This window comes from Protobothrops mucrosquamatus, unplaced genomic scaffold, assembly GCF_001527695.2.
Source record: "Protobothrops mucrosquamatus isolate PMUCROS unplaced genomic scaffold, P.Mucros_1.0 scaffold548, whole genome shotgun sequence".
Classification (NCBI taxonomy): Eukaryota; Metazoa; Chordata; class Lepidosauria; order Squamata; family Viperidae; genus Protobothrops; species Protobothrops mucrosquamatus.
This window is the reverse complement of record NW_015386852.1, coordinates 540,683-557,756: the sequence shown is the minus strand read 5'-3', so window position 1 is coordinate 557,756 and position 17,074 is coordinate 540,683. Positions and strand designations below refer to the sequence as shown.

At 38.8% G+C, this 17,074-nt stretch overlaps 1 protein-coding gene across 1 annotated transcript in view; it reads left to right on the top strand.

Moving 5' to 3' along the window:
• The window catches only part of ADAMTS12 (ADAM metallopeptidase with thrombospondin type 1 motif 12), a 155,067-nt gene that overhangs the window by 63,537 nt on the left and 74,456 nt on the right, over positions 1 to 17,074 (top strand). The window contains exons 7-9 of the mRNA XM_015817020.1: positions 14,093 to 14,266; positions 15,019 to 15,102; positions 15,710 to 15,834. Of these exons, the coding sequence (XP_015672506.1) occupies positions 14,093 to 14,266; positions 15,019 to 15,102; positions 15,710 to 15,834 (383 nt within the window). The remainder of the gene's footprint in view (positions 1 to 14,092; positions 14,267 to 15,018; positions 15,103 to 15,709; positions 15,835 to 17,074) is intronic.

Genomic DNA, 17,074 nt, shown 5'->3' with positions numbered 1-17,074 from the left:
GATAGATAGATAGATAGATAGATAGATAGATAGATAGATAGATAGATAACTTTTATTGTCATTTTTTACTGTGGGCACAATGGCGCACATTAAAAATGAAATTTATTTGCTTGCTCTCAAAGTGTAAGCATACATAACACACATTTAAACATACTATATACAACTATACAATGTATAGACCTACACCTTTACATATAAGTAACATATAAATATTAATCACTGCCCATCTTGAATACATAATGGAAGGAGGAAGCCTTAGAGTTCACAAGGTTAATACTGTATGGAACAAAACTGTGATTGAATCTGGATGTTCTGCTTCGGATACCACGAAGCCTCCTCCCAGAAGGTATCAAGGAAAACAAGTTGTGAAGTGGATGTGTAGTGTCCCAGATAATCTTGCAGACCCTGCTCGAGCAACGCTTATATGCTATGTCCTGGGTGTTATCTTATTTAAGATAACAAGTTCATCAAATGGTATATAGGGTTTCCTGCCTGAGCAGGGAGTTGGACTAGAAGACCTCCAAGATCCCTTCCAATTCTGTTATTCTGTTAAATGGTTATGTCAAGCTGTGAAGATTGCTTGCACTAGGACAGCCTGCCACTTCTAGCTTGCCAACAGTTATGAGGGGGGAGGAAAGTGTATGGAATACACACATGGTTTCTATCCGTATGGGAAGCAAGGTCACTGGAAATATGTTATGGCTAGCAGAGTGTTCCTTCTCATAACAACTGCCTGAAGACTAATTGGACAATGTGACCTGAATTGTCAGAGAGGGGAGGGAAAGTTTTACTCTTTTAATTATCTTTTTGGCGCCATATTGCCAGAGCTGGTTTTCCATTCATTAGTGCGGTTATGCTGTGCCCAACAAAGTTTTGCATTAGAGAATTGGAATGTCTCAGGTGTGTTTACTTCATTGGGATCATCAGCTGGAACCATGAAAGGGTATTTCTAATCATAGAACTGATATACTATAATTTATGACTGTTTATATTTATTAACTAATTATTGAACAAATAGATATAATATTCATTCTTATGTCTTATAAATTTATATATTAGCCAAATTTCTATGAAGGAACTTCTAAGATTTATTTGCATAGATTAAGACTTAGCTCTTGATCTCAGCATCACAGTTCAGTGCTATTTTGTATGAAAATCTATGGCATCTGGAAGCAATTAAGACATTTGATATCGGAGTATTGGTTCATTGGCTCATTGGCAAGATGATAAAATAATCTCTGTGCCTAAAATGTCCCAGGAGTTGGGTTACGTTACCTCTTAAATTTAGTTGCAAATTACAGGCTAAGAACAGGTAACCTTTGGGGGAAGAAAGTCACAATATAGGATGCCAGAAAGCCTTGGCCGACTAAAAAAACCCTACTCCTCCCTGAATATTAAGGATATAAAATTTAGTAAATTGTTCTAGCAGTGAAGGAAAGAAATCTGGTCAATAAAGCACTTCTCACATAATATTTTAATAACTTTAGTAGCATTGCCCCAGGACATATGATTTCAAAATCATAGTCCAAAGAATAAAATCACCTCAATTTTGAGGTGCTCACAAACTCCTTAGGTATGGCACTATTTGTCTTCTATCTCTATTTTCCCCCACTTAGAATATTTGATTTTCATAGCAATCCCATAAGGTTTTGCCCTGTTGTGACTGATGATGAAAACTTGGTTGACTTAATTGTTCATAGCTCTGATTTAATTAAGATTAGCCAAGTTGCTTTCAAGATTAATGGTTAATAACAAACAGTAGCAGTGGACAGTTGAAATGGAACTTTCTTATAGGCAGATAAAAATAGCTGTTAAAATGAACATTTTCCATCTTTTCCACTAGCAAGGGGGGGAAGGGAGGGGAGGAGGTGGGGTGGGGTAGGGTGGGGAGAGGGAAGGGGAGGGAAGAGGACAGGAGAGGATTCATTCTCATTTGGTCAAAATGAGTTGGCAGAGTTTGAGAACATGGAACTCATAGTTAATTAAAATGCTTCAGATTTCATCGTAAAATCTTAAAAGTTTCACCATGAATTAAAGATAAAAATAGTTATCCTTGAAATGGTGTCCTTCAAGCAGAGTCACATCACAAGAAATATCTTAGTTATACTTTTTCAGTGGAAATAAAATTGGAAATATGCTTCCTACCTATGTCTATTTATCAAAGAGGCACCAGATTGCCTTCAGTGTCACTTCCTCTCAGGTAAATATGAAGTACATGTCAGTGGAGTAAATGTGCAGCAGTTCACTGAGAATGCATGGCTCGTACATAGCCATTTATATTTAAAAACTAATGAATATACAGTATAGCCTACGGGTTGAAAGATAATAGATGACTTTTCTTTGCTATTGGATGGCTCCATATTATTTTTCCTGCCTGTTTCTGTTTTTCCTTTTAAAAATGCCTAGCTGTGGTTGCAAAAGAGATGAAAAAAAATACAAGGAAAATAATGCAAATTGAAAATAGTAATCTAATACACAAACACATGTTTTCTTTCTTGCTTCTGTCACATGAATGAGAGTGAAGCAAGAATGATATAACAACTTCATGAAAGAGTTTTTTGGGAGGGAGGGAGCTGATATCATGATCTACTGATGGATCTACACATATTTCTAAAAGAGACCGTAATATTTTCTCCCCTGAAAGTAATGTTTAGCCTTCATGGACCTTAATTATGATTGTTTTATTCTCCGAGAAAGTAAGATCTTGTCAGAAACTGTGGACCAAGATCATCTCTGTAATGAACCGTGTGGCTGTTTCATTATAGACACTAAACATTTTAAATTTAAAACATACTCTATTCTTTTAAATATTTAAAACAAGAACAACACTATGACATACTCCTTTAAAAAAAAAAATCTTCAAGGCAAATTTTCTCCTTCCATTCAATCATGTCTGATTTTTTTGGAGACTGCCTAGACAAGTCACAGAGACATGATCTATGTGATTGCTAAAAGTCAATACCACCTCGACAGCATATAATCAATCCATCACGTGCTGTATAACTATAATTGTATTCTCTAGTGCAAAAAAAGTTACAAATCATTGCTATAGCATAAGTAAAATTAACTTGCTAAGCTTCACACTCAATTTTAGGCTATGATGAAGACACATGATCTCACCAGCAAACATGCAGATTGAGCTAATGTTCTTGCTTTACAACAATAAGACTCGCTTCCTGCTCAGGTCATTCAGTTGTTGATGTAGTTACATTGCGATTCATCTTATTTTTGCATGTTACTGAGTGTATCTTACTTGCTCCATAGCCTTTTTTTCTTTCAAATAAAGTCTCTGCCTTTCCAGACACTTCAGTGGTAACAGAAAGATTAATCACAAATATTTAACGATTGAAAGAAAGGAAAGGAAGTTTGTAGGTACCTCCCACACACACAATGTTTTGTTTTGTGGTTACAGTGACAGGGGAAGCAGAGAATGAAGCCTTAACATAATTGACTGGAATTAGTCTGCTAAATGTACCGTTTCAGGGTAAGCTGATGTAGCATTAGGTACCTCAACTGTGAAACAGGACAACAGCATGCCTGTGAATATTAATTCAGGAATAGGAAGCAACGAGAATGGGATTGTCCTCGTGCCTTGCTTATAGGCTTTTTAAAATTATTTTTTTGTGATGGAATGCAGTGGGGAGGTGAATTCCCAAGGAGGGATGGGATGAATTTCAGAAAAGTAAGAGGCAACTCAGCCCAGATATTATGTGTGAGAGAAAGAGGGTGAAGACAGCCCCTCCCAAATAGTTGAGAGAGTATGGTGTACATGCTGTTACATGCTGGGAAGTTATGTCTATAGGTGTGTTATGTGCTCCTGGCTACTTTTCTTCGTGACCAGAGGCAAGCTCACCTGACTAATAACCAGCCATGACACAGTGAAGGCCTTTTGTTTTGTTTATTGCAATAAGTGGGGAGAGAAGCTATCAAAGCTTGGTTCTCCCCAAAATTTCAACCCCCAAATTCCCTTTTTTATACAACCCTGTCCCAGCCGCCACATCCCTCCTCTTTCCCCATTGGCTGAGGTACTCTGAGGTTACACTCTTTCCGACTGCCTCTTACCTATTTCCTGCTACATACTAAATCATACATTACATGTACATTAATGATATAAAATATTAGACATATTCAATTGTTGGTTTTGAGTTCTGGGCCCCTTAGAACAATAGGTTCTTTCCTGTTTTTCAGTTTAGTTAAGTTTTCCTGGCTAGCCATTTCCTCTTACAGATGTTTTTATAGCTTGTATTCTTCCTGTCCCACTCTAAGACCCAGCTAATTTTTGCCTACGTATTTATCTTACATCCTCCCTTTATGCTCTCCTTTCCTGTTTCCCATCCATTATTATTTCTTTGGTACACTTGTTTCTCCACTCAGTAAGTTTCCACTGCAGTAAATTCAATTTTAAATTCCTATCAGGTGTGAAATAATAACTAAAGAACTCAGCTTGGAAGAATTGCTGCCTGTTATTCTTGGTCTTGCTCTTGACATTATCTTTCAGAAAACAGGGGGCAGGGCAGAGTGTGCAACTTATAGCAATCCCCAAAATGGGAGCATTCAAAAAAAAACAAGACTACACTGGCATAAAACTACACATGTAATTAATGGTAGTAAATGCAAATGTATAAATCCTACTAGCTTTTAAAGTATAATAAATCTCACGACTCAATCTTCTGATGGGTGGGTTACACACAGGACAAGGCAATTAAAGGTCAAAGAAATGAACAGTCAAAATGTCTGAGGTGCACCTAGAAGTGGTATTTCTCTTCTCTCCTTCCTATCTTTTTCCCATCTTCTCCTTCATGTCCTAAAATGTCTTGCTGGGCAAAATCAAAACAGATGCTAATGAAGTCTTGAACAAGCTGAAATCAAGATATTTCCATACTATTTTCATCACATAGATGCTTTTCTTCAGGCTCATCAATGATTGGAAATGATTCTCCTTATTCTTTCTTTCAGAACAATTTCTTAGCCATACTTTGTCAGCAGAGTGTATGGGCAGTCCTTGTTTAATAACTGCCTTGTTTAATAACTGTTCACAATTATATTGGCAATGAAAAGGTAATTTTGTGACCAATCCTCCTGTTTATGACCTTCTCAGTTTTGTAAAGCAAAGGAAAGCTGAAGTAAATCATAAGGACAGTCATTGGCAACAGAGTTGCCTGGCCCAATTGTGGTCACTAAATGAGGACTACTTGTAGTAAGTTTTACTCTAACTGCTGAGCATTGCTAACTTCAGAAATTCTATTCGAGACTTGTGCCATTAATTCAAGATCAGAATGCATTGAAAGATGCTTCTCTCTCTCTTTCTCTCCCTCTCCTTCTCCCTCCCTCTCCCTCTCCCTCCCTCCCTCCCTCCCTCCCTCTCTCTCCCTCCCTCCCTCTTTCAGTCTCTCCCTGCCTCCCCCTAAAATTCCAGCATTGAGGCCTATTCTTTGCTGGTCAAGTCTCTGGACTCTTTCCCAAGCCAAGCCAGAATAGCTGCAGAGGGAAGTGACTAAATAGGAAGAGGTATATCTGCAGTACACTTAAGTGACCACCAGGACACCCACCGGTCACCTAGTAAAGGTCTTTGCACTGAGTCAAGCCAATAGCCTCCATGATGTTCATGAATTATTTTGAAGCCAGCCAAGGAGGTAGCTAGCACCATAATTCAGGGTAGTGAATTTCAAAGTTGAATTATGCACTGTGTGAAAGAAAAAGGAAATTCCTTTGTCCTTTTTCTTCCAGGATTCAATTTCATTGGGAGACCTCTGATTTTAGTAGGTTGGGAAGGGAAAAATAGTTCTTTCTTGTTCCCTTTATCCACAGCACGCATAATTTTTGTGTACTTCAATCATATGACCTCTCATCTGCATGATTTCTAGATTAAAAAGCCCTAAATGTTGCAATATTTTCTCAGAGCAAAGCTACCCAGAGAACTTCATAGGGTACTTTAACTTCAAACATCTTTTGATTGTAACTAATTCTCTCTTGATTTGCAACAGATTCAGCCATTAGAGATGTCTATAACAAGCTACAGTGATGTCAAATGGATGAAAACTCGCATGATGATGTCATTGTGCAAGTGGTATGACTTACATACTTGTATTATGTAAATAATCTCATTTGCATGATGATCTCATCAAACATATATCATCTTTTGCCCACCCTTCCCTTCCTGCAGGCATCCTTGACTACTGTTGACTCAATTAAGTGTGATATAAGCGTGCTGTGCAATCCAGCTCACCAGAAGTACTGTATGCCTTATGTTAAATTCATGGGAAGGAATGGAAGGCTTAGCTTCATTACTTAACAAATTCTAATTCCAGCTGAATAAGATATTGTGCCTTTTTAATAACACACAAAGGTTATTAAAGTCTGGTAAGGAAAAAAAGGCTTTTGTGTGAAATATTTGATCTTGCAGAGGCGATACATTGACAACTGTTTAATGATTTCTGGTAATAAAAAAGGCTGCAAATGGAAAATTCATTTTATTTTATCTTGCCAGGTTCTTTAGTCTTCAGCTTACTGAACAGAGTATAATTGAGAGCTGCAGTAAAGTCTGCTGAAACTCAAATCTGTTCTTGCTGAAAAGCACCCGTGTCTAAGGGTGAGGGTATGAGATCTGTGTGAAAGGTTTATAAGGGTTATTTGAAGCATCAAGTGACTTTAGACTTGAGGCTTCTTAAGAAGTTAGGGGTCTGTGGTGCTCTCTGAGTTTGTTTTCTTGCAGATGTTTCATTCCCCAAACTAGGTAATATCAACAGTGCTAGATTTGTTTCATGTGGAGTCAGTAAATACAATACAAAGCATCACTGTGCAGAAGCCATGTTGTTACAGAGAGAGAGAGAGAGAGAGAGAGAGAGAGAGAGAGAGAGAGAGAGAGAGAGCGTACAACAGGAACAGATAATGCATCACAAGATCAATAGTGATGAATCATAGAGTAGCAATGTGACACAGGAAACAAATACAATAGAGATGAACGATAGAGCCACATACTGTATAAGGTAAACATAACACCTGTAACATCTTCCCCTTTTCATGTTAACCAAACAACATTATGAAATTTTGGTTGAGAACTAGCAACAATACTTCCTATAGTTAAGTCTATTGGGTGGTTGTGAACGTCTGCCACTAGGGGTGAAGACTGGCCCTCTTTGTACTAAGAGTTTATCCGACCTCGCTGAGGTTGCTGGGCTCTTCACACCACTCACTGGGACATTCTGCATTTGACTGCTCTCAGGTATGCCGGCTTGCTCAGGACTGTTATTAGCATTGGTCAGTGGTGTCAGTACTGTGCATTCCCTATTGCCAGTGGGTAAGTGTGGCCTGGTAATACCAGATGACCCTGTCCTGTCCACTGGATATGGAGAGTCAGGCTACGAGTCAGGCTGCTCAGCCACATGCAGATCCACACGATTGCGACACTAGAGGGTTCCATCAATGTCCACTAGATAGGAGTGTGGTGCCACCTGTTGTAAACAGATACCCATTTTCCAGCAACCTGTTCGATTTCCAGGCAGCGGTTTCATATGGACTCATTCCCCAATATGCAATTCTGGCAACTCTCTGGCTGATTTGTCATATCTTGCCTTGAATATGTGTCTCTTAAGCTATACATTTTCTGGGACATCTTGTATCACAGAGGGCTCAAGCAACTTATTTGCCACTGGTAAGGAGGTCTTTAATCTCTTTGACATCAGTCTCTGTGCCAGACTACTATTCATGTCCTCGGTTGGAGTATTTCTCCAAGGTAGAATAGCCTTCCATGGGTCTTTACCATCACTTTGCGCTTTCTTGCATAAATTCTTAACAATCTGATTCAGCTTTGCCATTAGCTTGTGGATGACGGGGTGAGGAAGTCACGTGCTCAAATTCCCACTCAGCGGCAAATATCCTAAATTGTAGGCTATTAGCGGCTGGCAGACAAATACAATACTTAAACATACCTTTTCTATTTGAGCGTAATTAGCTCAGCAGATGAAAGAGCCCTGGACGCATATGCAACTGGCTGACCTTGCAATAGGCAACATCCTAGGCCATTTTTGCTTGAGTCACTTTGAACTGTAATAAGCTTTGTGACATCATAGTATTTCAACACTGGGGCAGCAGTGACAAGCGTTTTATCTCCTTTACTGCCTGGTCATGCTTGGGAAGCCAGTGGCAAACTGCATCTTTGTCCAGCAGACATCTCAATGGCTGATGCACCTCAGACAGGTGCAGTCAGTATTTTGCTAAGTATGTGACAAAACTGATAAATCTCTGCACTGATTTGACATTGGCAGATGGTGGCATGTCCACAGTGGCTCTAATCTTATCCGGGTCAGCATTTAAGTCTTCTGAGGACAGGATATGTCCATGGAAATGGACTTCTTGCACCTTGAAGTGAAATTTCTTTGCACTGAGCCTCAACGGTCTAATAGTGCTATTAGCTTCTCATCATGGTCACGCTCAGCTTCTTCCTGTGTATCACCACAGCCAACTATGAAAATGTCATCAGCTATTGGCTCAATTCCACTGAGACCACTCAAAAGTTCATGCTGCTTTCATTGATACACCTCTGGTGCTATAGAGACTCCAAATGGTAGTTTGAGCCATCTCTTTCTCCCCCAAGGAGTCCATAATGTGGTCATGTAGCTACTCTTTTCATCCAGTTTGCACTGTAAAAAGGCATCTCTAGCATCAACAAGTGTGAAAACTCGTGCTTTGGGTAGTTTGTGCAAAATGTCATCAAATGTTGGCATTAGGTAGTGTGATTATTTCAGAACCATATTCAGAAACTTAGGATCAATGCAGATTCTGATCTTCTCAGGCTTCCTAATGGCACACATGTTGCTTATCCAATCAGTAGGCTCAGATACTGAAGTAATACTGTATGTCCTTCAGCTTCATATTTGTCCAGTTGCACTTTGATCAGTGGCTTAATGGCTATTGGCACATTGCATGAGGCACATTGTATTGGTAAAATGGTAGGATCAAATTCAAAGTGAACCTTTCCTGGAACAGATACTATGGGGTCCTCAAACACCTCATTGTAGACTTGGAGGATTTGCTGTTTTGTCAGTGCTTTGCCAAGGATTTTGAGGGGTGAATCTCAACATTGTGTAATTCAGCCGGAATGTGAACTGCATCAAACCCAGATGCTCACATGTTGATCCAGACAATAGTGGTTTATGATCGGCTTCCACAATCTCAAATTCAAGTTTGTGGAAACCCCACGTATGTTGCATTCTGTTTGGATAAGTCCCAATGATTCCATTACTTCTCCTAAATATAACTTGAGTTTGGTCTACTAGGCTGAAGAGGTATCTCAGGTCCAGTTTCATTTTGTCCTTTAAACTCATGACATCACACATTGCACCCAAGTCCAGTTGGCCGGGTTGGATTATATTGTTTAATCTGACATTTACGAACCATTTTTTGCCCTTAGACTTTACATCACCAATGCATTCTTTTGTGTAAATCACATTGGTGGTAAACAAGTGTGCATCCTCAGGATCTGACATTTGCTCAGTTGTGTGCAGCTTCCTCACTTCCATTTTACTTGAAAGAGACACTCGTGCAAAATGATTTGGTCTTCCACATGCACTGTAGGTTTCCCCATATGCAGGACACTGCTCTTTCTCTCATACATGTACACTGCCACAGTACTTGCATGATACTGGGTTGTTCCCAGGTGAATTGTGTAGATGAATTTTATGATGATCTTGTGCTGGTGGTTATTTATGCTTAGCCGTTGTTTGGAGGCTGCATTGACACTGTCAATCTGTTTATTCTGCTCCAAAGCTCTGCGGTACAACATATCTCAATTGCAGCTTGTAAGCTTAAATTATGTTCCCTCAAAAGGCAGCAGTGTGTGCTTTCACTAGTGATACCCAGAACTATTTTATCATGAATAAGTTCATGTCTCAGAGAGCCATAATCACAGCTTGCAGCTTTTTCTCTTAGCCATGTGACAAAACTGTCTATTGCTTCACCTTCTTCTTGCTTACAGCTGCCAAATATATCTCTCTCGTATATGACATTTTTAGAAAGTCTGAAAAAAGACTTCTAAGGCATGTAGGATGTCTTTAGTATCACTCTTTTGCTCCTCTGTAAGGGTTAAATTTTGCTTGTAAATATGGAGGCATTTGCTATCCATGAGCCTTCTCAGTGTGGCTGCCTGCACTGTTGCCGGTTTGTCATTTAAGCCTGTGGCTAGGGAGTAAACTTCAAACTCTGCTCTGAAGTTGGCCCAGTTACTGCTGCAATCTCCACAACTCTCATTGCCTCAGGCAGTGGAATGCTGTTAGCAGCTGCCATGATGCTGGTTTCCTGGCTTCAAATGCTCGGCTTCCAGGATAGGGCCACAAGTGCTAGACTGGCATGCACCAAATGTGTGGAGACAGTGCAGATTCAGATGCTTCTGACACCATGTTTCATGTGGAGTCAGTAAATACAATACAAGGTGTTACTGTGCGGAAGCCATGTTGTTACAGGGAGGGCGAGAGCATACAACAGGAACAGGAAATGCATCACAGGAACAATAGATTATTCTATGTCCTGTTCCTGGTGGCTGTTTGTAAATATTTTAAATATTCCTCACCCTTATTTCATCCTTAACAACAGAAATTCCAGTCTCAGTTGTGACCATAATCAAGGACTTTATTAAATTTATATGCTGGTGGAGTAAAAACTCCCAGCTAGTTTACAAATTATTCAAAACATTTAAGAACAAGTAACAAGATAAGAAACACAAATCCAGGAAACAAGATGGTAGAGAAACAAATCTGGATGCGGACAAGACAAAAGAAGGGGTGTCAGTTGTCTTCACCAATATCCTGGTTGAAGAGGCACATCTTCAGGGTTCTTTGAAACCCCAGTAGGGTGGAGCCCATTCCAGCCCATGGAAGTTAAGTTGTTTGATTCCGTGCTAGGTATTCTTTGTGTGAGACAGGGACAGGAGATTTTTGCCTCTCTATCTTTGGTATGATGGGCTACAGTAATAATAATAATAATAATAATAATAATAATAATAATAATAATAATAATAATAATAATAATAATAATAATAATAATAATATAATAATAATAATAATAATAATAATAATAATAATAATAATAATAATAATAATAATAATAATAATAATAATAATAATAATAATAATAATAATAATAAAGTTGGAAGGGACCTTGAAGGTCATCGAGTCCAACCCCCTGCTCAGGCAGGCAGGAAACCCTATACCATTTCAGACAGATGGCTGTCCAGTCTCTTCTTAAAAACTTCCAGTGTTGGACCATTCACCGCTTCTGGAGGCAGGTTGTTCCATTGGTTAATTGTTCTAACTGTCAGGAAGTTTCTCCTTAGTTCTAGGTTGCTTCTCTCCTTAATTAGTTTCCATCCGTTGCTTCTTGTCCTGCCCTCAGGTGCTTTGGAGAATAGCTTGACTCCCTCTTCTTTGTGGAAGCCCCTGAGATATTGGAACACTGCTATCATGTTCCCCCTTGTCCTTCTCTTCATTAAAGTAGAAATACCCAATTCCAGCAATCGTTCCTTATATGCTTTAGCCTCCAGTCCCCTATTCATCTTTGTTGCTCTTCTCTGTACTCTTTCTAGAGTCTCAGCATCTTTTTTACATCATGGTGACCAAAACTGGGTGCAGTATTCCAAGTGTGGCCTTACCAAGGCATCGTAAAGTGGTATTAATACTTCACGTGATCTTGATTCTATCCCTCTGTTAATGCAGCCCAGCACTGTGTTGGCTTTTTTGGCAGCTGTAGCACACTGCTGGCTCATATTTAAGTGATTGTCCACTAGGACTCCAAGATCCCTCTCACAGTTACTACTATTGAGCAAGGTACCCCCTATACTATACTTGTACATTTGGTTTTTCTTGCCTAAATGTAGAACCTTACTTTTTTCACCATTGAATTTCATTTTGTTAGATAGCACCCAGTGTTCAAGTCAAGGGTGAAGGGCAGTTTCCCAGGAAGGAAGGAGCACATTCCAAGGAGGGAAAGAGGGTGAGACAAAAGGCAGCACAGCTCAGAGATAAATAGGAGACAGAGGGAAAGAGTAAGGATAGCCACAAAAATCTCACAAAATCTCCCAGGGTATCTCCATTAGAATGTCAGTAGTAAGGGTTTAGTCTGGCAAGATTCTGTCTATTGTGTGTAATCAAATGAAGAACTGAACTTTGATTCACTACCTCATTCTTGGGCTAAGCCTGACATCTGGGGACTGAATGAATAGTTTTCTGTGCTTTTTTTGCTGTGGAAAATTCATTTTTGAGGCTTAAGTTTAAAGTTCAACAGGCACTTTTCTTAAATGCTGTTGCTTATTCTGACCTTGCAAACTGCAACTTGTTATTGTGGATTGTTATCTACAAAATTCATCAAATTGAATTTAATATCATAATTTCAGTCCAAAGTTAGAAAATGAATCACAAAGGTGACCATCAAACCAAACAGCAGAGATTTTTTAGTACCAAGGAGTTTTAGAACCAAGAGTCATGAATTGAGATTGTTCTAGCATTAAATCCTGTCAACAATTCAAGAATTGAAGACTAACGTTGGAGAATAGAATAGAATACTTTATTGGAATAGAATACTTTATTGGCCAAATATGACTAGACACACAAGGAATTTGTCTCCAGTGTATAAGCTCTTAGTGTACATGCAAAATAACAAAGTAATAATAAACTTAATAACAGGATAATAATCATAATAATACCAATAGAGAAGGTAGTGGAACAGATGAGAAGGATAAAAGTAAGATAGCCAAACTACATGGTTAGATATTAGTATTTGTCAGAGTGATGGCGTGAGGGAAAAAACTGTCTCAGGGTCTACTTGTTTTGGCATGCAATGCCCCATAGCAGTATTCTAAGGTGAGGAGTTGAAATGGTTTATGTTCAGGATTTGATGGGTCTGTGGATATTTTCTCAGCCCTCTTTCTAACCTGTGCAGTAATGGCAAAACTGTATGTACTCATATTAAAAGTTTAATTAAATTCAATAACTCCCTTACATACAATATATCACAAAACAAGGCAGGCGTAGAAATTTGAGATATGAATTTAGGGGGAAAAAAGTTAAGAAATTACTTTAAAAATAAACTATTTAAATAAATATAAGCAATAATCTCTCATATTTCAAGAAAAGGACCAATTCCTAAGTAGTGATTAGTGAATAAAGATAATGGAAGGTAAGGGAAAAGAAAGCTATCAAGAGTTCCTCTTTGAAGATGATTTATTATACTTTATTTTTTATTTTATTTCAGTATTTTGCTTTTCTATTTTTTTGCTATTAGCTTGAAGAATATAAAGTGAACGTATGTCATTTTATGTTTATTACAAAGTGTCATATTTTTTAAAAAGGAAAATTGTTCCAGCAGGTTCGCTGGGCATATTTGCTTCCTAAATTTTATAAGCTCAGAGCAAATACAGTTACTCTGATCAGGCTTAGTTTCTTTCAAGTAATCCTACCTGTTTCAATTGCCTTGTGGCATTGCTGAGTACCTCTACCTCTCTCTTTCTTCTGATGTTCTGTCTACAGAGATGAAGATGAAAGTCTTCTTTTCCTGGGTGTGAAAGGGATAGGTGAAGAGTAGCACTGAGCTAATTATATCCTACCAAGAGAAGGGCCAGAGAGCAAATGGTCTGGGAACCAAAAGCAGGAAAAAATGATCATGGGGAAGCAGCAGGAAGAATGACAGAGAAAGAGGGGGTATAAGAATAAATCCTTAACTTTCTATCTATATCCAGATAGATTTTCTGATCAATTGTTTTTGTGATGTTGAAGAGTTAGTGCCACCAAAGACACACTTCTGACAACATGATGATATTCCCAAGGACTGGTCTGGATTAGAGTCTTGTGAGTCTAGGTCAGGGATGATGGGTCTGTTCCTGCCTTCTCAAAGTTCTGAGGCCTAGAAAAATTGTGCCTGATTCTTGAGACATGTCCTTCTGGTTGCTCTCCATGTCTTGAGGTAGAACTTTGACCATACTAGTCCATGTAATATTATGAGACGGTGAGAAAGAGAAATCTCTTATTTATGATACCTTCACAGAAAATACATTCAACACTATTTGATATTTTTTTTTGTTTCAGAAACATCAATTTTTTTCAAACAGCAAGAACTTCGAAGGATGAAGTGGGAAAGGAACCGTGTGATGCCAAGAACAACCTACCGGCGTTCTGTCAGTAAAGAAAGATGGGTGGAGACTTTGGTAGTTGCTGATAGTAAAATGATTGAATATCATGGAAGCGAAAATGTAGAATCCTATATTCTCACTATCATAAATATGGTGGGTCACATACTTTATTTCTATGGGGGTGGATTAGATTTTGATTTTGATTTGATTTTGATTCTTTTTGATTCAGTTCAATGAATGTGATTATCCCCTATGTTTCATTCGTTTCTCCCATCATTCTATTAAAAATAGAACGATGCTTTTGTGGAAGCACAGTTCTTTATCCTAAATATGCCTGAAGAAGTATGCCAAATAACATTGGGAAAACAGTGTAAAACTTTACTCAAAATATTTTAGCAAAAGCAGCAACACTTCCAGTTCATCTAAGCAACTTAGTCCTTATCCATAGCAACCAAAATAAACTCTGTATGAGTTTGCCTTGCATTTTGTTTAATTTGCCCTTGTCCCTCCCAGCTTCAGTTATTATATGTTCCAGTAATTCCCATTTGACCTCTCAGGATCTCTTCCTTTTCCTTTTGTCTCTTATTCTTTCCCCAGTCATATTTAGCTTGTAAATTCTTTGGAGAAAGGAACTATCTTTTGTTTACTGCCAGATACCTTGATGTCGACTGATGGTGTTCATGGGACTGAGGAACATGTGTCAAAAAAAGTCAAGATGTTGGCCACAACCATCCAATCAAAGCACATTAAAAAAAAAAGTGGGGGAGCTTCAATGGTAGGGTTGTGGCTGTCATCGTGACTTCTTTAACACTCCTCCAGAAACACTCCTGACATCATCACTAACAGGAAAAAAAATATTGAAGAAAAATAATCCACTAACTTCATATTGCCTGGCTTTGATTTAGGTGGCAGGATTATTCCATGATCCGAGCATTGGCAACGCAATCCATATTGTGCTTGTTCGGCTTGTTCTTCTTGAAGAAGAGGAGGTAAGAATGTGGTCTCCTGGTTAGCCCTTTTCTTGATCATGTCATTGAAGGAAGATGCTTGAAGGAAAGAGCGAGTTTTTAGAGCCTTGCAAAAGAACAGAAGGGTTCCTGGGCCTTCAGTTCCAGGAATGGGATCTGCCCAGTCAAAGTACCCAGCCTTGAATTATTCCTATTCAAAAATGCACTCTGTAGAAGAATTAGTATTAATTGCAGTATGCGTGCTTTCAAATAAGATAAAATGTTTAAATGTTATCATTATGCTTCATGTATCCTTTGGTTTAGGTATAAGTATATTTGTTTCGAAGTAGAAAAAAAATAATGTTTTAAGTTAAGAAAGATATTGCAGTATCTTTTTATGTTCTTTTCATCCTGTGAAGACTTCTCAATTTTTCCTATTATATTGTGTTTTTTTTCTCCCCTCACCTATCTTCACTAATAACTTTCTTTAATCATATGCCAAGATTCAATAAATTACTGTTATAATGATGTCTCTCACTTCAAGCAATGGCAATATTTATTAAAACTAAATTATTTTACCAGGCTTTGTAATTATTGCAGATATTGATAGTCTTCTGACAAGATAATTCATTTCCCCTTCTCTTTGTAGCAAGAACTGAAAATCACCCATCATGCAGATAAGACTTTAGCCAGCTTTTGTAAATGGCAAAAGAGTATCAACCCAAAATTGGATACAAACCCACTTCACCATGATGTAGCTGTACTTCTTACCAGGTAGGATATTGTGCTGTCCCACTCACTCACACACACATGTAACTGTGGTTTAGTGAGTTTATTAATATTCCCCAGCAATTCCCTTCACAAAAACTCAGAAATTGTGCCAATTAAGTCCAGCCATGAGCAGGCCAAGATTAGTCGACAGAGCAATGGCCTACTACTCCACAAAGCAATTGAAAGTTGCTTAAACAAAATAAACTCCACCAGGCAAAATTTAAATTCACACACAAGGCAGCTCATGTGGCAAGGAAAGTTCAGAATCTCCAAGGCACAATTCCAAACATGGTGTCCATCCAGAGTGAAGCAGTAATCATGACAATCAAACAAACAGCTAGAAAACCAACATGTTCCTAGCAATGCCTCCATCTGCTTGCTGTGATAAATAGCCAGCTTTCCAGTGCAGCCCATCAAGGCGGGCGGGATCTTCTCCTCTTGAGTAGTCTGGCTGACTTCTGCTGCTCCTGCCTTTTCTCTGCCCTTCGTGTTCTCGGATCAGGTGCAGAAGGCAGTTGTTCCTCCTCTTCACTGGCTGTCTGCCACTGCAAACTTTTCTCAGTGGAAGCCTCCTCCAAATCTCTTCTGGACAGCCATTCAGAGCCATCAATCAACCAGTTCCTGACATGCCAGGAATAGGCTCCCCTGAGTTGACATCTGAGGAGGAATCTGGGGAGTCATCCAAGGGAGACATCACAGATATTCTCCTTATCTATTGGGTTCTTGTTCTATTTCTGAATGAGATACGGGTAGTCCTTGACTTACAACCACCAGAATTGCAAGTCTGAACTAGAATTTCTGTTGCTAAGCCAGGCAGTTGTTAAATAAGGGGTCCTTGGTGCTCTCTGAGCTTCCTTGTTTTCTTGCAAAGGTTTCATTACCCTGACTAGGTAACATCATCAGTGCTGTTTGCTGTCGGTTTATATTCTGGTGTCTTGCCTGTCTGTGTGGGTGGGAGCGGTCTTAGGGATTCTTTGGTTAGGCTGTTTACTAATGGCTCTTCGGCAGTTTCTTCATTGGAGTATTGTTTACTTGATTGTTGGTCTGAAGTTGACCTTGGAGTTAATCTATGCTGATCTGAGTGCTGATTACTGGTGGGGAGATGCTGGAGTCTTTTTATATTTTGAGCTGGTTGATTGTCTCTTTTGCATATTCTATAGATGTTGTTAATGTCTATGTGTCTATTGATGGCTGATTTGTTAGAGTGCCAAGCTTCTAGAAATTCCCTGGCATTTTGGGATTT